This window comes from Megalops cyprinoides, chromosome 5 (assembly GCF_013368585.1).
Source record: "Megalops cyprinoides isolate fMegCyp1 chromosome 5, fMegCyp1.pri, whole genome shotgun sequence".
NCBI classification, from domain to species: Eukaryota; Metazoa; Chordata; class Actinopteri; order Elopiformes; family Megalopidae; genus Megalops; species Megalops cyprinoides.
This window is the reverse complement of record NC_050587.1, coordinates 35,932,501-35,959,000: the sequence shown is the minus strand read 5'-3', so window position 1 is coordinate 35,959,000 and position 26,500 is coordinate 35,932,501. Positions and strand designations below refer to the sequence as shown.

The following is a 26,500-nucleotide window of genomic DNA, read 5'->3' as shown; positions in this document are numbered from 1 at the left end:
TCTTATGAAGCAACTGCATGGAATTCCATTCAGAACAGCCTTTGGAGGAATGTAAAGTTCTAAAAAAAAAAACATCTTCTAACTGTTTCCTGCTTCTTGCATATTTCACTCAATCATTTCCACCCTGCCCAGCCAGATGTTATTTTTGTAAATAAAACGTTGCTTCTCCCTCAGAAACCATTTTCCATTTACACTATATACTGTACATATGCTTAATAATAATAATAATAATAATAATAATAATAATTCAGGGCATGAGGAAGGAGATTGGGGGCACTGTACTGTAGAGTGTTTGTGTGAGTGTTCTGTGCTTCAATTTACAACACCTTGGTTGGAATCCCCACCACGGTCACTGGACACCATATCGACAAACAGCAGATAAACTGCAGCTACACCTTCTTTTTCCCAGCAGTCTGTAGCATCTGTAAATGGATAGGTTGAGAATCCCAGTTCTTCACTGGGTAAAAATACAGGACATGGACATTGACTAGAGGGTTACACGGTCAAATCCTGAGGGAGGGACTTAACATTGAATTGCTTGAGTAAGCGTCATATTGTCAGTTGCCCCGGATGAGGGACTCTACTGAGCACACACATGTGCTGGTTTTGGTTTTACTGGTAACTTGTTGTGTGAAATTCATTTTGACACAGTTGGGTCACAGGTGGATGCACTCCAGATTGTGTGCTTTCTCCTGCTGTTTGAGTCTCCTGTGTGTACAGAAAAGTCAAAGGGAAGTCCTGAGGATGCACACACACACACACACACACACACACACACACAATGTCAGTTTTCAATCTCACCTGAGCTTTGAATTTATCTCACGGAATTCATTGGTTGCCTGATTGGGTGAATATGCCCCTGCTGTTGCAGCCAGAGATACAAGGAAACCCTTACTGCAGGGGTGGAGTTACATAGTTACATGCCCCCCCTGTGCTGTGCAGTGTGGAGGAGAGTAACTCTAGCATGCCAGGTTCTCTATTTCTGCAAGCTTACTGTACTGTGACCTCCCGAACGAGTGTTGCTATGGCAACGGATAAACATCAAAACTCCTTAAGGGGTGTTGGGAGTCACTCAAGCATTAAAACAAGCAACACACTCCTGCCCCACGTCTTTGAGGGGGTGGAAAAAAAACGAAACTCAATAACAGTTAGCTCAAGATGGAGGTCACCGATTGCATCCAAGGAGTAAAGATACTATTTTAATCACCATGGCAACAGCCGGAGAGTACTGTAGCGTGGGAAACATAAGAAGTAATGCTCTGTCGATTTCTACAGCCATAATTCCTGTTACCTTGGCCTCCAGCCATGAAGTCAGGACCGCGGTATCATGTCAGACACTTTCGTTGTTGTGACTGCGCTGAACGAGACCTGGCCATGCAGTAGTGCAGAGCAGGCTAATGGGTTTGGCAAGGGCTCTTGACCCGAAGATCACAGTTGAAATGCCAGGTGGGACAACACTGTTGTTATACCCAACAAGCAGGGTGCTTTACTTCAAATTCTTCAGTAAAAGAAAAAGAAAAAAAAAGAAGGTATGAACTTAAAATGCTTTACAAAATTTATATGGTTTAAAAGGGCTGGAAAGGATTGTAAGGTGTCCTGGATAAATGCAGCCACATAAAAAGTCAATAAGTTAGTGTCAGTTTTCCTGTCCTTTGACCATGAAGTGGAGCTCTTGGGTCCATGAATGAAGTCTCCATGCCTGGTGCTGCAGTCTCGAGTGCAGCCTCCTTTTTGATGGCCGACCTCTTTTCAGTCTAAGATCTGAGCAAAAAGCAGAATGACTTTTGTCTTTCACATTTTCTTCATCCTCATTGTTCTGATCGGTGACATCAAACTCCGATCCCAGGAGCGTGGCTTTTGAAACGGCCACTAGAGGTGATCATAGGCTGCGGTGGAGGGGGGCGCGGTACGGGAAGCAGATCCGTAGTAATATGGTGAGCCTGTAGGGGGAGACAAAGAGTCGTTTGTAAATTGACTACATTCAGCTTCCATACGGGAGGTTACTCGTTGTGTGCAATGTTTTTGAGAACTGCTAGCCAACCACTTAGAACAGCAAGGCAAGTCACAGGTCACAACATGTCCTCTTGAATGCCTTGCTACAATGTCAGAAAGAAATTCCCAGGCCAACAGAACAAAGTAAAATATTGCGGGGACAGACAACAGACAGAATTTAAGTGGCACACTAGTATAACTCTGTACTTTATTTCTAATAAACAGGAATCACAAATGAGGGTTGAGAGAATCAAAACATTGCATTTTTAACAAGGAATACCTTTTTAAAAACAGAGTTAAGCAGAGTGTGTGGCCTTCCCTTCTTCCTTCCTTCCCAAATTCTGTTAATTCAATCTCAATTGACTACATCTTGTCACTTAGGGTGCTCATTTCTGTTTAATATAATAGGAAGAGTCATTCGCCAATCGAAGCGCTACTTAGAAGAAACTGAGATCAGCCACTCTGCAGGACTCTTGTGATTGGTCAGGGACCCAGCGCAGTAACTTTTTCTGGGTACACCAGCAGTCTGGGAAACACACACTTCCCTGGCTCCATGGAGGAAACCCAGTGGTGAAGATTAGTCAGTTCCTCACAAAAACAAACATTGTAGCTGTAAAGAAGCTCGCAGTAGCCCGTGTGCATACTCTGTCGGTGCACTGTAGCCAATAAGTCAGGTTCAGCCAGACAGACTTATTTGTGACCACAGGACCCCTGGTGCACACCGCTAGCAGTGGCACTTTGCATTTGTCGGTGACCACACAGAACTCCACCCCTGGTGACCTGTTTCTAAGACCAGTATCATTCTCCTGGGGCAGGTGCCATGTATCGGAACCTTGTGGCCAGGTTTTTGGCACACGGCCTTTATGGAGCTGTGTGGGTGTGAGTCACCCCCACGGAGGAAAAGGTTTATCTCTTTAATGCTAACATAAGGTGAGCCAGCTTGACCCGGGGTCAGCTGGGAAAGGACACTGTCCCACGGCTGAGTGAGCTGGGTGTCTGCTCTGGTATTAACCTTACCCAGTGCTTGCTCCATAAATAAACCCTCCTCTTGTTTTTGGTGGCTGGGTAGACAGTCAAAGATGATTCACTCTGATCTAATCGGGTCACTTCAAAGCAATTTCGAAGCTCTTGTTTTTTTGGGGGTGTTTTTGTTACAGCACACAACATTTTTTGGCCTTTTATCTTTAGACTCCAATATAAAGAAGGGTGAAAGTCTGAAAAATATGCACCTTATGCCATATGGTGGCACATCGATGCTGTATGAATAATGACAACAATAAATTCATTAAAATGGAAGAACCCCATAGAGGTACCATGCAGTAGCTATTGCATAAGAGATCTGAGTGCTGGCACTGAAGGGGCACTCACCCAGGATACTGGAGTTGGTAAACCTCCAAGCTTCACTGTAGGAGGTGTATGGGGAAGGAGTGTAGGCTTGACCAGAGTAATCCGTACCTGCAGGAGACAGATGAAAACACATACATTAGTGCCTGATTCACACACACACACACACACACACACACACACACATTCGCGTATGCACATGCACGTAAGTCAAGAGCATATGCTATTACACACACTGTGTCTGATACACATGGACACAAACAATTCAGTAGCTGACATTCACCAATATTGTTGTCTGACATACACAGCAACCCATACACACACACACACACACACATACAAATACCCACATCAGTGTCTGACACACATATGCCCATCCACAACTGCAGATTTCATACACATCATTAATGTTTCAATTAAAATGTTCTTCTTCCATTATTAGTCATATTCAGTCAGACAGTCATCATGACAGATTGACCCATGAAGATTTCATCATACATCTTGACTGCCTTGAGTAAGCCCATTTCCTCTGCTGTGCTGAGACTCAGTAATGCTTTCCTACGTATTGTAATGGCCCACAGTTTCATAGTGTCATTCAGCAATGGCGAGTTAGTGTACAAACATGTTGTGGCTCTGATTGTTTTTTTGACCCAGGTCTCTCCCGTGAGTTTTAGCATGTTCACGGTCACACGAGTGTGTTTTTTGCCGTTTCAGCGGCATCTGCCCAGACAACGCCCATAATTCACCAACGGTTTAGGCGGGTAGTAAACCATTAATCCATGGTCCAGGTGGGCGGTGGGGGGGGGGAATCCCACGGATCATTGGTGCGTATAGTCTGTCTCCGCGTCCTCTCTTTATCACCCCCCAGATCCCCAAGACCCCCTCAAATGCCCTCCTCTTCTCTCCATTCCCCACTTCCTCTTCTAGTCTTTCATGCCATCTCCCCCCCCTTTCTTTTTTTAAACATTCCGGTATTTAATTGGTAATTATGTTGGGCCAGGATCAGGATGAAATCCCTTGTTCACCCCCATTGCCCCCCCACCCCACCCCCCGCCCCCTACCCTCTCAGTGAGTAATTGTGTATGAGCACTTCCTCAAAGCTGGCCCACCAGAAAAATAATAAATCAGACCCTCTCATTTCGCGCTTCGGAGAGCAGACTTCAAATAAAAAAAAGGAGGCACATCACACCACACACATCACAAAAAACCCCTCTGCCTCCCCATCCCAGCCCAGACCCACTCCGCCACCCTTTAACCCCCCCCTCCCATGCCACCCCCCCCCAGGGGCCCGCTCCTAAGGGCCCCATGGTTCCCATGGAGATATGAGGTGAGCACCGTGGCGTGGGGGAAGCAGGGTGTAGCAGGGCGGAACTCCCCAGCTGGTTCCTCGTTTCCCCCTGGGGCCCTGACTGCTGCCGCACAGTTCAGAGCAGAGCTGGCTACCCATTAACCCGCCACTCCCTCCCGTTAATCACACGCCTCCCTCCAGGGTTCCTCTCTCCTTGATCATGTTTTTTTTTTGTGTTCTCGCTCTCCCCCCTTTGCCATGTCCCCATGTCCCCTGTCTGTCTTTCTGTGGTGTTGTTTCTGTAAGCGCTGTTTCTGTGTGTCCACAGTATTGTTTCTTTGGTGTCACTTGTTTGTGGTTAGTTCTTAGTTCTGTTAATCTTCATGCCTTTTCACATTTTCATTAGCTTTTCCAAGGGTGAGCTGAGCTGCCCTGGGCCAGGTTAACCGTCTGAATCCAGACAGATCTTCTGTAGCATTCTGCCGGTGCAGTAGTAGAAACATTGCTATTTGTCTTTGTTTCAGATAAACTTGCTTCATGGCACAGAGGTGGGGGGGGGGGGGGGTGTATGGGGAGAACTTACCTGCCACCATGCCAGTGATGGCTGAGGAGGAGTAGCCCGCCTGGCCACTGGCAGGAATGTGAGGAGGGTACCCTGGGAGGGTGGAGCTCACCATGTCCCGCCCTGAAAAGACAGACACGTGCCCTAAGCCAATGACTGCTACAACTGGCTGCGCAAAGCCAGCAAATAGACAAAAACTACCAATGATATCACACTGCATTGTCGGTATGCTCTGGCATGAGCAAGGAGGTTTATAGAGATTATGCATTCCAGTCCTTTTCACCAATGTTTGCCTTAGACATACTTCACAAGTATGCATTCATTTCTCTCTCACAAACACTGGCGCAGAGGACTGAGGAGGTCCAGGAAAATCTCTGGGAATCTTGGTGTGTTAAATAAATGTCAGTGTTACATTTTATCTGGCATGCCTAAAGCCAGCAGTGAATCAGAACCTTCACCTTTTCCCCTTAAAACCGTTTGTTGTTTAATTGTTAATTTGTTAAATGTCCAAGGATTGATGTCTTTCCATTTTCAACCTTGTCAATAACTGAGCGCGTCAATCAATTTCATCTGAGCAGATTGCTTTTGATTACGTGCAATTGCCTTTGTCTGTGAAAGCCAGCCACTGGTTAATTAGCCTCACCTGTCAATTAAGGCCAATTAAATACAGGTATGTGGCTGCAGAGTGAGAGGAGACTGAACTGGTTTGGCTGGTGTGCTGGCTGGTTCCTTTCATTTATTTTATTTTTTTGATGAATTATTATTATTATTATTATTATTTTTTATTATTATTGCTGTAAGACTTGCTCCTTCTCTTTGGTTTGTGTGAGAAGTGTTGGCCAGCGTCTCCATAATAACATAGTGAACAAAGGCGGGCTATCATACAATGCAAACAACAAAACACTTAGAGAAGAGATAGCAGCTGGGGTAACTACCATGCTACTTCCCTCTATAAAGCTTCGTGCTCTGGGATATCAAAGCCAGTGGATGTCAGTTGATATGGTACAACTATGTTTAGTCATTGCTTCCACTTATCTGGACATTTGTTCTGTCTGTCTAGGTGTCAGTAACACTGAAGAGCTTTGGGCTGGAAGTGTGCCCATCATTTTTCCTAAGGGTAATCTACAGTCTGTCGTTATGACAGAACAATTGCATGCCTTGTCAGAGGCAGTAAGTGTTAGAGTAATGCCGGTGTAATGGGACTGCCTACGCAATCATGGTGGTCAGCTCTATATAGAATGCAAGGACAGGGATGAACACGTTTGGAGCAACAATGCAGCTCAATGATGGGTTACCTGCTATGAGCGACTGGCTGGTGAACTGCCCGTACACCGGAGCATGATGGGAGAATGAGTTGAAAGCATGAGAGAAATGGGAGGAGCTGCCACAGCTGCTGCTGACAGGAGCAGGAGCCGGGATTGGCTGAAGCTCCAGGAAGGCGGAGTTGGGTGCGATGTTTGGGGAGGGGCTGGAGCTAGTCACCTCTGGGGACATTTCCTGTTTCAGACAAAGTGGGAGGGGCTGTAGGGGGTCTGAGGTGACATCATGTGGGGTGGATGGGGGTGAGGAAATGGAAAAACAAAATAAGAATGGATGAATGAAAAATAGAAAAACATATCACTGTTGACTAATCTAAATATAGAATAAAAAAACACAAATAAATGGATTATGGCTGATGTTTGGATGAAGTGCTGATTGGTTGAAGCACAGTCTAAATGGATTAGAGAAATGTTGGAAGGGTGCCCGGGCCAGTTTGCTGAAGCTCATGAAAGACTCAGTGAAAGCATCAAACCAGTGATTACATGCGCCTGTAGTCCAAATATAAACCACACATGTTTCTTTGACAGTGCATCAACAAATGGCATGACTCTCAGATCTCAGTAAGTCCTACAGTTCTCATGACCTGATCTCACCAAAAATTGCAGACTAGATTAACACCCTCCGTTTAATCTTTAATGCATTTCAGTCTGTCCCAGTATGCAATCTACGTAGTTAGTCAGCAGGTTATGTTTTTCTACCAAGTGTTTGTACCTTACATTCACATGGGCATATTAGTTTTTTCGAGAATAAATTCAGTGGCAATTCAGAGGTATACATTGATGTCACTATTTGAGTGAACACCATGAATATTTCACGGATGCTCGTGCAGTGGTTTCCCAGAGATTCTCAGTTCCTGTTCCACATTCTGGTGTGAACGGGAGCCAGTCCTGTTAGATTTAGTTGCTGCCTTACCTGTCACCACTGTGTAGCCCTGGTGTGCTGTCAGGTTGCGGCCAATGGCAGCACTCGATGCCGAGAGGCTGGCCTTCCCCTCTTCAAGGCTTCCGTTAATTAGCGAGAGAGAATACAGAGCCTGTAGTTGAGAAAGAAGAGCATGAGCGCGGCATATGGGCCATCCTCTTGTCCTGAACAATGAACTACTGTTAGCAGTTCAACTATCAGCTGTAGTCACTATGGACAGAATGATGGACACCATCTTGTCCTGTCAAAGTGGGAACCATCTCCCCCTCTTGCACAATAGAAGTGACACCAACAGAATCCAATACAATATTCTCTTTGAGTAAAAGTATGAGGTCATGTAAAAATAAAGACACAGGCGCAGGTACAAGTATCGGTGCCTTTCATATCCTTTGGTTTTGGGACACTGTGTTGGGTCTGTGAGTGAGGACGTGTGGAACTACAATTCCCATAGTGCCGTGGGGTATGTCTACACAAGGCAGTGACTCCACACCTGCTCAGTCTTCCCGGAGCCGGGAGAGGCGAAGGCATCGGGGGTGTAGTGGTGGCGATCGAAGCCGCAGTCCAGGTGCTGGGAGGGGAAATGCTCGGGGCGGAGCTGCTTTCTGGGACCGCCCCCACTGCCCTGTGAGTCAACGCTATGCCGACAGCTCTCCTGGTCACCTGAGAGAGAGAGAGAGAGAGAGTAATTATTGTTCATTATACCAATTACATTCATACATTACTAATTACATTTTTTAGGATACTGCTTTGGCAATACAACTGTGCACATTTCTCATGTTTATAAAGCACATTGAATTGAATGGAATTGAGAGAGAGAGAGGAGAGGGAGAGGAGAGGAGAGGGGTTGATTTTCATTTTGCAATGGGGAGGTTGCCCCAATTGTGGTCCGTATGGGAGAAGTTGTAATAAACTCAATCAAAGGGTAAAAGAGTACAGCTTGAACTCTACGAACCACCTCCATAGAACCACCACTGGTAGGCCAAAGCACTCACTGCAGCCAAGCAGTCACGGCAGGGAGAGAGATCTAAGGGCTAACACTGGGAGTTTCAGCAGAAAAGGAGAGGACTCACTGTCATCGAGGCTCCGTTTGGCCTCTGCGCTAGCCTGTGGGATCCCTAGTAGCCCGCTGATGGAGTAGGTGGAGCCCAGAGAGTCCGACTGGGGTGACTCTGGGGGGGTGACCGCTGAGCTGGGGACTGAGAGAGAGAGAGAGAGAGAGGTCACCGCCAATGATACCTGTCATTAGAGCTGTCACCCCCCCCCCCCCCCCCATGTTTCATGCTCCATGGAAACTGGTCTCGCTTGATCGGTTCAGGTGGTGCCCAAATGCTGTAAATTATCTGACGTTTGAAAGCAATTCTTCCAGTGCCGATTCGGTCTGTGTGGCTCTGGCGTGTCCTCCCGGGTCACGACAGCCATGTTTCGGCAGTGGTAAACGGAGAGAGAGAGAGAGAGAGGGAGAGAGAGAGAGACTCACGCAGAGACTCACTCAGGGTGTGGCCCGGGCTCAGACACTTCCCGTCCAGGGGCAGGTTGAATGGCTGCTGCACCTTGGTCCTGATGATCCTGCAACAGTGAGACATTACATTACATCTCAGTATCTCTCTCTCAGCATTACATTACTGTCATTTAGCAGATGCTGTCAGGCAGAGCAACTTACAAAGGTTACAATTTTTACATGGTATCCATTTATTATGGATACTTACTGAGGCAATTCTGGGTTAAGTACCCAACAGCAGAGCCTCAGTGGGGAATGAAACCAGCAACCTTTCGGTTACAAGCTCTGCTCTTTACCATTATGCTACACTGCCGCCCTGTTCACAGCCATCCTTTTTTAATCTGCCACATTGTACACCACAGCTGAATGTAACTCTTTTCACACAATCTGAAATTTGGCTAAGAGGCTTGGCGGGCCGGGCGGGTGCGGCGCTGTACCTGTTGATGGAGCTGACGCTGGGCACGGTGTCACTGTCGCACACCCCCTCGGCCAGCAGCCGGTCCCGGATCTCCCAGGCGAACATGGTGGGGTTCTGCCGCTTGTACTCCCCGATCTTCTCCACCACCTTGGGCGTGGCCACCTTGGGCTTGGAGCCGCCAATCACCCCCGGCTTGATGCTGCCCGTCTCGTAGTACCTGCCGAGGGCGGAGGAGAGAGAGGGATGGAGCAGGAGGGAGAGAGATCGAAATGAAAAAAAGGTGGCAGTTGACCCATGTGATTGTGTTTTTTTATCTTTACATCATCATATGATTTACAATGATTACAGTGACTGTTCACTAAATCAGTGTGTAGTGTAGTCAGTGTGTGCACCATATCAGCATGTAGTGCAGTGAGCTTTCAGTATCAGTGTGTGGTGTTCAATGAGTATTCATTATGTCAGTGTGAGGTGCAGAGTCAGTATACACTGTCACTGTGTGGTGTACAGTGCATATTCACTATGTCACTGTGTGGTGTACTGTGAGTATTCACTATACCAGTGTGTAGTGCAGAGTGAGTGTGCTCTATATCAGCATATAGTGCACAGTAAACGTTCAATGTTAATGTGTGGTGTACAGTGAATATTCACTATATCAGCATGTAGTACGCAGTTCAATCTCAGTGTCCAGTGTGGCGTGTTGATTATGTCAGCACAGGGAGCGTGTGAGGACGCTGTCTGGCTCACCGGCCCAGGATCTTGCTGACGCAGCCGTGGCTGACGCGCAGCTGGCGGGAGATGTCGCAGGGACGCACACCCTGGTGCGCCATGTCCACGATACGCTGCCGGATCACCTCCGGGAGTGGCCGACCATTCACAAACATGCCGCCTAGTTGGTTAAGCCCCCCATGACCTGGGGGAGGAGGAAGGATGCACACGCATAAATCTCCTAGCACTCAGACGCAACGCCTCCCAAACCCCAAATCCCCCCCCCCCAACAGACAGCCCGCAGATCCGGGGAAAAACAACATCCAGGGACAACGGTGTATCTAGCGTGGGGCATATCAAAAAGATTTTTATCTGCTTTGTTTGTTCTCATTGGCCGTCTCATAACCGATCAAATCAGTTATTATAACGGAACTCTTCGACTGCTATATGCCATGCCCGTTGCAGTCAGCAATGCGCATAAACAAAAAATATGCACACATATAGACAGGTGCGTATTTTACATTTTATAGATGTGACTGGTGTGTCATTTGATTGTAAATTATTGTTGACGATGTATATGATTATTGTGGTTATCTTTCTAACCTGGATCATTTATGTTGTCATCACTACAATTGGTATAATGAGCATCAGAAGAATTTTGCGTTTTTTTTTTTTCGGTTTGTCTAGTTCTTTAAATTTATTTTCAATTTAATTGAAATCCTCCCCCCGTATCAATGCTAAATCATATTTCGGTACAGCTTAATGATGAAATGTTAAATTTGTGCCCTGCAGATAATGCATTACCCCATCACCATATTAAATAGGATCTACCATTTCAGTGTGAAGAGAAAGGACCCACACCATTAGCTTTTGATAACTCCGCGTGCACTGTCTATTAAGCTGTACATCAAAACTTAACAATGCCATATTTAATCTTAAGCATTCAATCGGACCTTGATGTTGCAAAAAAAAGTCAAGTGCTGAGAATTTTCAATATATCATTTAAAAATGCATTACATTAGGGTAGACAGACCAAACACACAGCAAAGTCTTTTTATACAGAGGGACAGTTTGGTGAAACGAACTGGTATTTTGAAGCAAAATTAAAACGGCAACCTTTATCCAATATTACCCACATCTACATCAACAACGTACAATCCGGTTACAACTGCCTGAACAGTAATCCAAATAATGTCCTCAGGTTTAAAGTAAACCTAGGCCTGGTCTTGGATAAAACCGTATTTAATTATATTCATTATTATCTTTCAATAAATATCAAAATCTGTTTAGAGCTTTGGATAAATGAGCTTCATTTAATTCACAATAGGCAAGTGGAATATTTGAAAATGAACCTATGGTAAAGTTAACACTCAAACCGATAATTGTCAAATAAATGGCTTCTGTGCAACTGATTTATAAATGTCTGGCATGTCCAGCTAAACACTTTCCTTGTGTTATCTCTGTACCTGGGGTTCTCATAGAGTAACTCAAGGCGCTTTCAAATACCCTTTTTGATTATTTGACACTCCTTGTGATCTGATGCACCTTTTGAAGCTGGAATATGTGTGATGTGAATCCAGAACAGAATCCAGATACTTTCGGTCATTTTTCAATGTAGCGTTGAGTGTTTGAAATTGTGGACATGGGAGTATTAGAACGGCATGATTTGCCACACAGAATTTGAATGTTAGTTTTACAGTTAGGCTGAACAGATCTACAATTTTCATCTTCAGGGGATGTTGATTTTGACTTTTAACATAGTTTCCTCAACTTAAAAATCAACCAATTCTGCCAGTTGATGTATTTTACAAAAACATAGGAAACACCTACTGAAAAAAACGATAATGGTTTCATCATATCTACTGGGAGTGCCAGTGTATTATAAATACATGTCAGAAAGTGTTCACAAGAACAAGAGTTGTAAAAACATCCAACAGCATCTTTTTAAAGAGTGAAAAGAAGGGCAACTGACCTATCATGTCCGACCTAGCAAAAATTTTGACAGCCTCTGGTCTAGACAGCTCTGTGCATGTCTTCCACATTCTACAGGGTTCTGTGTTCCGGCTCTGATCTCTAGATTCCGTTTTCCTTGATTCCTATGGGGGACACAGAAGGCAGGAATTTCACCAGATGGGCCCACACTTTTCTTGGCTGTCACACTAGAAGTGCAGCACACCTCTCCACAATTGCAAACACTCAATCATGGTGGAACTGGAGGAGCTGATAGCATTCTCCCTGTTTAACTGCTGACAGGGAATCAATTTCATAAACACCAATATATACATATGATCAAATGCTATGTATGCTGTATAGGTGAGTTAGGATGTCCGTTGATAAATATTTTTAACAAAATGTGTAAAGAAGAGCACTTCTTAATTGATAAAAAGAATTCTGTAAACTACTAGGACACACTCATATGAAGAAAATGTAAAAGAATTTCAACTCATTAAAACATTTGAAACTTTGACATTTGTTTTTCTTTTGATTTTGTAGATAGCACAGAGATATACTGTGTGTTTACAGTGTATTTTGTCGGGTTATTTATTTTATGGATGGATATAGGCCTACCCTATCAGGCCAGCTATGCCACCAATCTACGTGATTGCCGATGTAATGTCGGTTTGTGCTTGGAAAAACACTAGTAACCATGGTACTGTTTTAGAAACCGGTCCTGACTTTTAATGACCTTACTGTAAATAATTTACTTCTTCTACAGCGAAAACCCTCCCAGACTGATACTTTGTGGGCACTGATTTTAACCCTGTTCATTTTGTATCAATATTCACATTACTTCAAGGAGGTTTATGCGTTCTGTCGCATTGGTTACACAGAGACGCTAAATGAAGTGGCCATCAAAACAAAGTTTCTTCTTTCTTTAGTTGTGAGAAATATATATTTGGTATAGGTTACAACGCGAAACAGAACTGCCAACGTTAAAGCATTCTTTTGCAAGGTATCATATGTACAGCTGTGAAAACACGAACACAGAGCATGTTATATCTTTGCGTCTGAAACAGGGGAGAGGCCAACTATTTTAATAGGCAACTGCCCGAGGTCTCCGTGCTTTGCATCAGTGACTCGCTGAAGAGGATCGCCCTGCTTTTAATTTAACCCATTCATTCGCCTGTCGGTCTGTTTCCTCTCGCCCTTTTCTTTAGCCCTCTCTCCTCGCTTAAATTTCCACATCAAACGACGCACCCGCATGCGCGCACACATACACGCACAGTGGAACCGATTGTCTTGTTCGGAAAGTACCTGGTCTACACGTTGTGGTTATACACTGACAGAGATATGGTTATTTATGCGCCGACAGTGCTTGTTGGACGAATTTGATGTACTGATACATTTAACTGTTTCCCGCCGACTTTTAAATTTCATATCTTTGTACCGTAGCTCATTCGGAGACGTAAATTTATGGGTTAGAAAAGTCATTCCACGATGTGAAGGTAAACGGGGCAGTAATTTTCTTAGCCGGTGTGCTTTCTTGCTCTGACTCTGTCAATGTGTAACATCGGGTAGGTGATGGAATATTTCCAGCCGAAGAGTCCATTAGGAATATTCATTTTGACCACATGGGCGCTGAACACTAAACATTAGCTACTCTCACAAAACGGCTCAGAGGAGCCCCCGTTGTGTCTTGCAATCATCAGACGTACGTTTCTCGAGGAAGTATTTTAATGACGACACCACACTTCACTTCGCTTTTAAACAATAAATCTCTCAGCAATTGGAGCCCATGAAAGCGGTGCATACATCCGCTTTTAAATATGCTTTCGAAGAATTTGGTATGCCCTCAACCCCCCAACAAGCCATTTGTATTGAACTTTTAGTATTTATTGAAGTTCTGAAGAACTGGACTCTGTACTGTACAGAGCTTCCTTTTTGCTAACAGATAGCCTATCTTGTGAGAACACATTAAAGCCTAATTTCGCGCTACCATGGTTATATTAAAATTCAAGGGATAACTGTAGCTTTAGCCATTACGAATGTGAAATATTGTGCTTAATTAATTTATTTAATTAAAATTAAATTGTTCGCTCCTTAGTGATTAAAATGTACTTAGTTGTGACTAAATGCTTGTGCAATAAATGAAAACACGATTCTGTCTTTGCGTTAGTTGTGGATAAAATGTAAGTTTTGGGGAAAATGATGCAGCCACTTTCGTTGCATAAGTTAAGTATTCAAAACACGTTTTGTGTTTTTCTTGCATTTAGGTGTAAGGAGTTACGTGTTACTTCAATCCCCATTTATTATTAGTAGTAATAATAATGTAATAATGTTTAAAATGTTTAAAATAATAATTATGTAATAATAATGTTGCTCAAGATAATGTTCCGTATTCCTGATTTAATAGGTAGGCCTATTCAGCTTTGGATAGCTGAAAGCACTGTATTCGTAGCTCAAGACAGAGACTACTGTCTATGTGGTCAAATAGTGATAATTAGAGCTTTGATATTGATGTCAAATAAAATAATGGAAGGGGCTTGCGATGAGCTACCCTTGTTAGTGCCTTTGATGAACACTGACGCCAGCGCGTGAACAGTGGGGGAAAGACAAGACCCTGATTCATCCCTGCTCTCTGCGGACTTCGAGTTACAAAATATAATAATAATAATAACAGAACAAATTGAAAATATAGTATGTCCCGAGCGCCGTTAATAATTGAGAACGTGAAGGTTTAAAGCTATTTTTAAGCTTTTTTTTATTTTAAAGCTAATTATTACACTACTTTGACAGCACTGTATTCGAACCAAACCACAAATAAATTCAAACAGATATCTCAAAAGCAATATCTGAATATTTCATATAATTACATATTTTTACAGATTTTTCTACAGTGTAAGGTTGTCCCGCAGTCTTCATTTCTCAGTTTAATTGATATCGGGGCTTGGTTCCATATCAGTTTTTGGCAATGGTTTGTGAACTAATAAAATACATATTTTAAATTATTAGAAATCAGATGAGAACGATTTGGCGAGGTCATAACATCCAGTGCCATTATCCTATTCGGCGGGACACCTGTTATGGACAGTAACTTTTAACCATTAAAATGAACTATATGTCCACTTCAAGGTTTCCTGGACATTCTGTGAGTATGTGTGTATATAGTAAACACAACTTGTGCCATTTTATGTGATGCTACTCTGAAATGACTCCATGAGGTGAGTTCTGATAATATCATATGAAAAATTATAAGCGTTGATATGTTTGTGAGAGTGTGGGCCAAGATGTAGCATTATAATGGTGATTGAAAAGACTACTTTAAACGCATTAGTCTTATTTACGCATATACAGATGAAACAAAATGGGTCCGTCATCTAGCAAGAGTTCCATGTCTGGACGGAATAAGAAAATAGACTAGGCTAAGAACTACCTATTTAACTTTTTGGAACGAGCATGAAAACCTGATGCGGCAGCCCAAAGAAAGATTGAGCAAGAGACGGGTATAACTTGTCAGCAGAAACAGGGCTGAACGGAGAGGGAGATGACTCTCCTTCAAAACATAAACAAGCAGCACCATTCACCCAACGCAGATCGATCAATGTCACAACTAAAGTGACAAAGACCGACCGATACCTATCTGTTCCTGATGCCTCGCAATTTACCAAAAACGAACTTCCAATTAACTTCCAAGAGAGGCCTCTCAGGAAACGATCTTTGTCAGGAGAGCAAAAGCGACAATAAAACCATCTCTCCTGACAAATTTACCACCCACACCAGAATTAGCGCACGATTGTTCCCAACCCCGGGAATCAGCGCTTCTTATTGTCTGTGTTCACTTGACAACTTGAGCTTTCATTGCGTCCGCTGCGTCCAATTCGTTTATTACGGGTCCTTCAGATAATTTCGAACATTTCACATGGTCGTTGATGGAATGTGACACGCATACCCAAGTAGGCGAGGCTGTTAAGCATGAAAAATAGACGAGCCTAAAAAATAAATATTTTCAAATCAATTTTATGAATAAGTGATAGACGTACAATAATTCGTGAATGATTCATTTAAAACCCCTGCATCGTCGTGGGCCACTTTTTAAATGCCATTCAATTACATTTTTGAAGTATGTGGATGAAATAATAATTTGCCGATATCAGTTTTTAGCAAATTTTCAAAAAGTTTTTTTTTTTTTGCATTTATGCAAGGTTCGTTTTGACATTAAATGTGTACATATTTACTCAACCTCTTCTGTAGACTTTCAAATTGTTTAATTTCACTTTATAAATAATCTATTTCACGACGCTCCGTCGTATTTCTGTGTGTGCTTTAATACTGACTCATTAAATTCAAGTCTGTAATCCTTCCCATAGATCTTTTTTAATCTTTTATGACTGTTATATTTACTTGCCAGATTTAATGGGTCATATATAGTTTAATCAAAGTCTTATCCAAGGCGTACGTCTACGCATTTTAAAGAAAACAAAATCACATAATGTCCAGGAAATTCTACAAATAAGGTAGGCTTGCATTTCAAACAAAATAATCGCCAATTTCTGAATCGTTAAGGTCCCTTTCACTCCAGTAGCTATCAAATAAGGATATACATATCAATCGTTCAAAAAGGACTGAAGATACAGGGGTTTTCATACACCTAAATGATTTTTCATTCCTCGATATTTCTGTCGCCAAAGTATGACGTATCTCTAAGAAATATCAACAGAAATAATAAGAACCGTAAAACGCCACGGCGACGATAAGTGTAGGCCTATTAATCACCATAATACTCTTATTTTGAATATCCATAAACATACCTTTTAGTCATTGTGATTGTGGAAAAATATTGTTTATTTTTATTTTGGTTTATTTTTATTTGAGTTTGGTTGGCGTAGATTTTTGTGCTTTGTAGTAAAATGTACCCGAACGAAATCTATGACGTCTCTTCAGCAGCTAAATACAAATATTAGAAGTCAGTTTTTAATGGAATCATAATTTGGTGTGATGGTCCGGCATAAAGGCATTTTACTTCCTTTGTTGTTAAGGTTATCGGTTGCATTGCATTAATAAGTACATAAACAATAAATTACATAAACACACACACACAGAAGAAGAGACACACTAAGTTTCCTACAAGCATCAACGCATCAGGAAACTTGTAACTGCCAGTTGAGCATTGTCACTCGCAGCAGACCGTGCGCCCCAATTCTGCCATGTTTTTTTTCCGCCTCTGTTACACGCAGACAAACGGCCAGACCACGAGAATGTAAAGTCGGTGTATTCTTTACCTCGTCTGGTGGTGTTGGACATTGTCCTGAGGTCTCTGCTGCTGCTTTCCCTGGACACAACAGTTCGAAGGTCCGCGCTGTCTGTTAGTTAACTGTGTTATAAGTCCATGAAGATTGTCCACAATGGGGAAAAAATGCCCCCGTGAGCACACTTTGATAAGCTGGAAATGGACACATTGTAATTGTTAACGTTCGCCCCTTATTTTAAATAGGTAATGTTATCTAAATTACTGTTATTAAACCTATTTATTTCCCTCTCACGCATTTTATGTGCGATTAAAACGTCTATTTTTATACACATCCTATATATTTTTTTACGATTAATTCCAGGCCTATTAATTTTCCGATTAATAGGCCTATCACTTGATCATTTTGATTGTTTTCCGTTACACCTCTCTCCAAAAATAGATCCCACACCACAGATTGGCCAGTTTCTTTACATTTCAATATTCATGTATCAGTTAGCTTACTGGACAGCTACAATTATTTTTTGCATGCTTATTTACCTGTGCCGTGTACAAACAAACGCGTTTCCAGGTAGATATCCTTGTATTATCCAACGTTAGATAGACCAAAAGATGTTTTTCCCAGTTCCTTCTTTAACTGTATCTGTTTCTTAACTGCGCATTTAATGTTGTTGGTTCTAGCCGCCGGGAGCTTGTGAAACGCTTCTCACCAGCGGCCAGCGTTGACCGCGGTTTTATCCCATTGACGTTCAGGCGGACTGGCCGAGGACACCGAGCACTATTGTTATTGGATGGTAGATGAAAGGAAGGCGTGGTAAAAAGAAAAAAAACCTTCTAGGGGTACTTTTATGGAAAAGGGGTGTTGTCCCAACGAAGCCACATGGTTGAATGATTTTGAATTTTTATTATCGTCATCCCATCTCCAGCGATCAATACACTGGCCGAAACCACGTTTACCGATGTTAGTTTGTTTTCATTGTACATCGCCATATCCGCTCATTTATCAAATTGTGAACACAGGGTCGCATGATCTCTAGAGAAGTCAGTATAGTTCATCTGAAGACAGGTATCTGAGTAGTCTGTCACCTCTCACAGCTTTGCCACGAACACAATACATTACCTTTATTGTTATATTAGTATGTAATATTTCATTTGTGCAGAATCTGTGCAAATGCGGGTCCAATTTATGATTTGATTCGTAGGGAGAACATTTTTTATTCCGCCATCCTGTTGGTGACAGTAGAGGACACGGGAGGAGGGGGGGGGGGGTTAATATTTAAGGAAATCATAAAGCACAATTTATTACACTGTGTAAACGACGAATTGTTAAAAAAGTCATGGCTAGCTCACATCTTCCAAGTTATTCATTGAAGATAATTTGGCATCCTGGCTGGCCTGTAATATTTGAATACTGTCAAAAATAATCTGACCATATGACCAGGCTGGGCCACTTTAAATGAAATATTTTCTATAAATCAGTATTCTGTTTCCGCCAATAACAAAATACTACCCACGCAGACCTTGCGGAAAAGCCTCAACTCCGAACTGTCATCTTCTGCTGTTACGAATTCATGGTAATATATTATATAAGCATATAGCGAGCGTCAGCCCCACATTGGACCAAAAGTACTGCCCAACTATGTTTTCCCAGAGCGGCTTCCTCCGTGAGTAAGATCACGCATGCTCACATTTATTCAGACTAGTTATGCGGAACACCTGCCTTCTTGTACTGAAAAACAATTATGACAGGAATATTATAATAATATAATCAAATATTCCTTTTGCCGTGCATGCAATACTCCTTATTCGGAATATTCCTTCTGGATTATATGTTAATTAAACATTCACCATTCATCACCGACATTTGCGAATGTTTGAAAAGTATTCGGAATATTGCCCATGTGTGGGGATAAAGAGCACTGGCAGATAAGACCAAGTGGAGTCGCTGAATTCTCAGAGCTGTCCTAAATAAAAAAAAGTGGTTCTAACGTATACCATTGTGACAATTCAAAACCCACGCCTCCTCGGACGTGTAGTCAATGTGTTCAGTATGCCCAGTGTCCATTCCCTCGTTGGAGTTTTACTCTTCTGTGTTTGGACTCATGGACAAATTTGCTGCTGGACGTTTATCGATGCTACCAGTGGCTTGCCACGTTTGCTCCTGAAGTCAGTGACTGAATAACATTTTCTTGTTCGAAACATAACAGCAGTAGCCTGAACAAACGTCCAAGATTAAGCATGTTGGCATCAAACATATTAACATAAGAATGTTACACTTAATATACGACCAACGTACCCTGCTCTGTCAGGTTGCAGAAATATGTTGTTTTTTTACATTTTAGTTCTTTTATGGTCATTCTATACAATAGTCATACATTTCATAACTTTGAGTAACGCGCTTTAAAAACTTATAGATGTTCACACTTCGCATTTTGGTCGTTAATTCCAACTACCGCCGACCTTATGATAACATAAAACCCACATTGCGGTTAGATTGAATCTTGATTCCATATATATGCAAATATGTTTTCGCGAAAAGGGTGATTTATGATACAACAGAAGTGATATATGACGTGTGAGAACAGGCAACTGTTTGTTTCAACGTGTCGTATACTGCGGTCTATAAACTTGCTTTAAATTTACATTTGTTTTTGCAAGGACATTTTCAAGCAGAGCCGTTTCTCCTCGGTCATGGAAGGCAATAAGACTATGGAGGTTCGTCACAACAGGGTGTCCAAACGCCGGTGTCTGTAGCACCACACGTCTTGTGATGATGAGTCCGTAAAACAAACACTGCTGAAATGTGCCTAACCTTTACAGTCTCTCGGAGTGTCCCAACGTTGTGCGCCGGAGCGGAACCCGGTCTTACCTAGCCAAATGGTTCACGGCCACAGTGTGTAAATACAAAAAAAGAAAAAACAGTTAACAAAAACATTTTTTTTCTGTTAAAATATATGCACGATTAAACTTTTTACAGACTGGGGCATTGAAAGAGGATGTTTCATGATAAATGTCTGGGGAAAACAGAGAAAATGTGCATTTACAGAAACGGCAAAAAAAAAAAAATCTATAAGGTCTATAATGAAGAGAAAAATTAGGTAAGAACTGGGCGAGACCCTCTTTTTTCTCCCCCACTGTTTTAAACATGATTTGTAGAGCTCAAAAAAGTGGGAGGCTGTTTGAAGTTTATATTTACCAACTATGGGATTACGTCCGAATTAACAAAGACTAAAAGGGTCCCTCACGCATCATACAGTAGACAACATCACCGGGGACTGCAATCAAAGCTCTCATCTGACTGGCTTCACAAATAATTGGTAAAGTTACACCCACTCTTCCCCGGCACATCGTTCGCTGTAAATACCATGGCACAACTGCCACGGCGGGACAAAGGGCCCAGTGTTTTGAAATAAATAAAACTGTCGAAGAGGGAGCAAAGAGAATCATAACATTAAACGGGCACAGAGAATTCCTCGCGGAGAAAAGAGAGCGAAGGGCAAGTCGCCTTGGGGAGGGGAAAGAGTGAGAAAGAAAAGAAAGAAAGAGAGAAAGAAATGGGAGAGAGGGGTTATCGAGAGTTTAACTGGGGATTAAAACTCCGAGATGGGTATCTCATTAGTTTAAATTGTGAAACATTTAATAGTAGTTAATTAGTGTAATTGTGTTGAAAGTAGCAAGGGCTGCTCCGGGGCTCACTAGATAGAACTACCTCTCCGACCTGGAGAGGACAAGGAATATAATAATAATAATAATAATAATAATAATAATAACCATAATAATAATGATAATAATAATTTGTAGTAGTAGTCTATTTTCTCCTGATATATCATATCATGTTTTGAAATATGACAAGTCGTTATTACTGTTTGTACAAAGTATTATTATTATTATTATTATTATTATTATTATAATAATTATTATTATCATTTTCCATTTAATGGAAAATGATCCGGGAAAAGCATGAGGCATCTTTTTATATCGACATAAGGGGGTTTATGAAATGAATTAATGTCTTTCTAAATGTTTCTAAATATTTTAAAATTATTCAGCATATTAATCGATGTGCAAGGTAGGCTACATACCAGTCGACCTGGGCACAGGAACAGTAGATTTTTTTTTTCATTACATCCTAACGTTGATCTGTTTGAACCTAAAAGGAAGTTTTCTGACTGCAGTAAATCTGTGAGGGTGAACGTTTTGATTTCATCTGTCCCAGCACAGCCTCTGGGGAAAAAAAAACTATTTCAGTCTATACAGAAATGGGTATTTTTGTTTCAAAACCAGGGTCCGTTCTCATACTGCAATAGGACAGCTCGGTTTTGATTTCTGCGTTTAAGTCATACTAAATTTGTGGTAACAGCTCTTGCAGTACATCATTTCAGAAATTGTATTTAAAATCTGTGATACCAGTTGGATTTAAGAAACATAACCTTTACATTTTACCCACTGTAAAGGATCATGCAATAACGATCATATATAATTTGCTGAATATACATTATTATGACGGTGATATGGTCAGCCAAAGCCGTGGGGGGCTGCTAAATGCTACATAAACGTGGTAGACACGGAAATACGAACTAACTTCATACAGTAGGCCTATACGCTGATTCACCAGAGTCATAATGCGCTGCGATAGCATGTCAGATAGACTACAGTAACCCAAACGAATTTAGCCTCCTGAGAGGACAAAATGCTGAATGATGATTATATAAATAATAATAATAATAGCAACACACGGGCCTGTGAAAGAGGGAAATGTCCACTCTTATTGTGTTCTCCACCTGTTGAGACAGATCTTGCTTTTTTTCATAGCCGCGAGTTATAGATACCTGTTGTTTTTGTCATCATTGTTAAGATTCTCCGGCAATTTCATACGTTGGTATTATCTTAGGCAGTAAACTGAAAACAAATTAGTCCGTACTGTAAATGGCATCAATATTTTATGAAGGAATATAGTGCCAGATTACCATAGCAGTTACTAAAATGTGTGTTACTGTGTTTTTTGGTGAATTGTACGGGAACGGTGAGGATTCAGAGATCAGAGTGGCGGAGAAGTACCGCTGTTTTTTTCCCTTTTTAATAGTGATAACACGGCAATGTACATGATGGACGATGGACATAGGCTAACTACCACAACAAGGGGTGTATACGCTTAAAAAAACATACACATTCATATAACTGTTGACACATACATTAAACCAGTAATAATCTCCTGGTTAAAGGGGAATATTTTAACCTACATCAACACTAAACTACACTAAAGATATAACCTACATCAACACTAAAGATATTAGTGAACGTTTAATGATGGAAATATTTCTGTCTGGGAGATGAATGAAGTTATTCATACATTAATAAACATTGTCTTAAAGTGAGCAGTTGCTTACTGGGTATTTACTGACTTTTAAAGCACGTGAAAAAAGTTAGCCCCCATTGCCCTGATGTATTAATGATGTATTCAGTTGGTTGCTTGAAATAAATCAGAACTATTTTTTCAGTCTAACGTGATGGCGGGTGGCACAAAGTAGATATGTCTAACCACGGGGAATGCAATCCGCCACGGTGGTCCATTGTTTGAGAGGCATTTCTCTTTTCAGAGTTAGATGTCCGCGAAAGCAATTCGCCTTTGTGGAACTGGTCGAGGAACTGAATTAGAAGATTCATTCTTTCGACATATTTTAACAATTAACACTCGCGAACATGATGGCCAGTGTCTGGAGTGAGACAGACTGCCCAGCGAGAGAGCGCGAAGCACTTAACCCCGATTGTGCGCTTTATTTTCCGTGCCCATCTCCCCGTGAACGTAGACAATCGATGCAACGCTCATTAAGTGCCGGGTGATTTAAACGTGACACAGAATGGTGTGAGCGCACACATCTCGCGTACTGGGACGTCCCTTTGTGGTGTCAGGAGCGAAACCTCGAGAAAAGGAAGACACCGTTCCGAACGTTCAAGTTTACCACGCTTGATGTGTTAAGCTCCCGAAGCGAGGTGCCACCTTCCTTCCTGCCCCCTGAGATATTTGTTTTAAGTTGTCAGAGCAGCGTTTGATAAGATGTTGTTGTGGATATGCTGGCGGGACGGGCGTCTCCGGACCCTCGTCTTTGCTGTCTTCCTCGACCGGGAGTTCAGTTTACACCTTAGGGGCTTACAGGTGGGAAGAGGAAGGTGAAGGGGTCACGGCAGACACACCGTTACAAGTTAAAAAAAACGCCAGTACAGTGGCTCAGTGATTGAAGACCAAGATCTTTTTAATGAAGTTTCTTGACCAAACACGTGGAAGTCATTACTTGGCATAAATTGTCTGAACTCTCAGATTTTAAGATCTAAATCTACAACCACCATAAAATCCATAACCAAAACTATGAAATCATAAACAGTAATTTAAAAATCTCACGAAAAGATCTATCTATCTATCTATCTATCTATCTATCTATCTATCTATCTATCTATCTATCTATCTACCTTTACAACTGTGAAAAGTTAAGGCCACAGCGACTTACAGAAGAACTAAACCCCCTCCAGCTGCGTCACTGATGGGAAAGCTCCCGTCAGAGTGCTGGACTGTGGGCAAACGCGCATATTTGGGCTCCCATGTGAAATGGTCGTGTTGTGGGAGACGGAATGGTGCGTGGCGGATACACCGGTGACTTATGCGCGCTCCAGCCGCAGTTCTCGTGATGCATTGCCCACTTTCGCTCCGCGCGGCTCCACCTGTCACTCCGCGCGCCCGCAAGATGAATGGTCCGGACTTAAATACCTCTTAATGGCAAACTTTTATAAATCTGCTATTACGCTTGTCTCGTTGTAGCCAGTGAGTCGGGATGAGCGACATGATTAGTCCATAATAGCTAAAGAATACGTCGACATTGATGGTTCCATTAACCTTTTTAAAGCAACATTTCTAATGTTTCTCTTGGTGTGGGAGAACATTTCCATTTTTACTTTTCGCAGTAACAGTTATCTCCAAGTTGATCTCCCTGAATGCTAGATTTTTCATATTTTTTTTACCTAAACCTGCTCTACCTACTAGATTAATTAATGACATTAGGTCTGGTCAGCCAGGATTTCTTTGATCAAGTTAATTTACATACACATTACTTTGTTGCTTTTACCAGTGGAAGTCAATATGAAGGAAACATAGCTATTAGCTTGTCTCATCTGCTGATCTGTTTGTTGAGTAGCAGTACGAAGATCATTAAGCTAATGACACACTGTTTAAGAAAATGTCTTTTCATATGAGGGGTTACCTGATGGCTCTGAACAGTAGTTATCTACATGGGCATTATCAGTATATATCACTTGTACACGTAATGTGACAGAACCGCTGTGTCACATTGATGTTTTTTTCCTGGATATCTGTGTGCGCTTCCTCCTGCTTCAGGATCCTCCTGCTCTTTTGCGGCTTGTCTTTTCTTTCTCTCCCTTCTCTTGCCATCTGTTTCTCCATTGCCCTGATCCATCCCTGTCTTTTTCCTCTTCTCTTCCTGTGTTTTGTACACACCCCCACACACACACACACCCTCTCTCTTTCTTTCTCTGCCCGGGTTCAGCCCCCTTCCATTGTCCGTTTGATGCCTCCCATTTCCGCTTCAGATCTGACCTTTGGCCCTGTACCCTCTTTTATCCCCCCCCCCCTTCATCCCCCCCTCTGAGTCTCCACACCTCCTTGTTCCCCCTTTCACTGCTGTCCCCAAGATTTTGGGGATTTTTAGCCTTGCCATCCAGCCACTTGCAGAATCTCAGTGTGACAACCCTTGTAAGCGGCACAGCGGAAGACTGGCACTTATAGCCATTGGTACATTGAGATTCACCTGCTCCGTGGTCACGGCTGGAGAATCAGATGGATGCCATGACTGGGTGGCATCACCCCCTGCACTAGTTGCTTCACTTCACATTTGTTGGATGTCCATGGGAGCCTGAGACAGCCATTATGGACACTTATGTTGTGAAACCAGGTGTTTCTGGAGCATAGCAATGTGTTAGCACACTCTGACAGAACTGTCTAGTGTAGTTAGAGGTGTCCAGCTGAACATGTTATTCTGTGCTGAATTTTCGAAAATATATTGGCAAACATATCCCATACTCCCTTGCTTCGTCACTCACTCATTTGCCCACTTGCTCGCTTGCTCATGTGCTCATTGATTTACTCACTCATTTATTCACTCACTCACTCACTCACTCACTCACTCACTCACTCACTCACTCATTCACTGACTCCCCTGCTCACTCATCGACAAAGTCACTGGCTCATTCACTCACTCACATTGACTGACTCTTTCGTTTAGTCAGTCAGTGACTCACTCACTCACACACCTGATGGCAATAATAACTTTGTACCACTAGAGGGCAAAAGGCCAGCAAAGTAATGACAGTATTCGAGGAGTACCTGATCAGTCCTCGGGACTGACTGACTGGAGATAAACAGTGTGTGTTCCATGCCAGTCTAATGTGTGTTTTGGGATGGTGCGAGTCAGAGCATGCAAGTGTATCCGGGCGACTGAGGGACAGAGAAACAGGAAAACACAGAGAGAAATATCATGTGTTGTGTGGTAGAGTGTGCAAGTCAGGGGAGGGTCAGGGGTTGATTGATAGCCTCTCTCCTTGGCCAGAGCCCTCTTAGAGTCTGTCAATCAGACCAGCGGTATCCATGGAGAATGACGTCACAGTGAGTGAGTTGGTTGTCCAGTGCTGGCAGGGGTTGCTGGGGGGCTCAGTGAAGCTCTTGTTCAGATGGTCCCTTATGTGTGGGAGTAGAGGGGGGTGAGGGTTATTCTAGGATTACTCAGAGTGGGAGATGTTATTGTTGTAGTTCAATGAGGGAAAGAAACCTTTACTTATGGCATGGATGGAAGGGCATGCAGTCTATATATCTTCCTCTAATCTCTTTCCTTTTTCTATTTATGTTACTTTTATTTCCCTTAAATTACATCCCAAGAGTTCAACTGCGTGCAAGTCTCTGTGATGAACATTACTCTGAATTCTTCATGTTGTTTTATTTCAAATGTGCTTTTAATGGCAGCGTACACTGTTGGGTTACACTGTGGGTAAAAAAACAGCTATACCGAACTATACCTGTGTGGGAGTAATGCCTGAACTGCCTGCAAGCAGCTGAAATTTTCAAGCCTGAATAGTCTGGTGAGGTGGAATCTTTCTGCTGTAGGGATCTACTAGCCCACTCACTGAGTAAATGAACAGAAATAACAATATCTAATAGAATCACCTCTAAAATGTAAATAACTACATCTAATAAAACTACAACTAAA

General features: G+C 42.4%; 1 protein-coding gene across 2 annotated transcripts; it reads right to left on the bottom strand.

The window, feature by feature from the left end:
• Positions 1 to 1,869: 1,869 nt before the first annotated feature.
• Positions 1,870 to 17,290, bottom strand: pax8 (paired box 8). Of its 2 annotated transcripts, none has more exons than XM_036529056.1 (11): positions 17,269 to 17,290; positions 10,088 to 10,253; positions 9,363 to 9,560; positions 8,917 to 8,993; positions 8,498 to 8,623; positions 7,918 to 8,087; positions 7,419 to 7,539; positions 6,482 to 6,718; positions 5,208 to 5,309; positions 3,361 to 3,447; positions 1,870 to 1,940 (listed from the first exon to the last, which is right to left on the bottom strand). In XM_036529056.1, exons 1-11 carry the CDS (start codon positions 17,288 to 17,290, stop codon positions 1,870 to 1,872), a joined length of 1,377 nt encoding a protein of 458 aa, XP_036384949.1. The 2 variants fall into 2 exon arrangements, with proteins under 2 accessions (XP_036384949.1, XP_036384948.1); XM_036529055.1 differs by lacking the exon at positions 17,269 to 17,290 and adding an exon at positions 12,021 to 12,090.
• Positions 17,291 to 26,500: the final 9,210 nt, after the last annotated feature.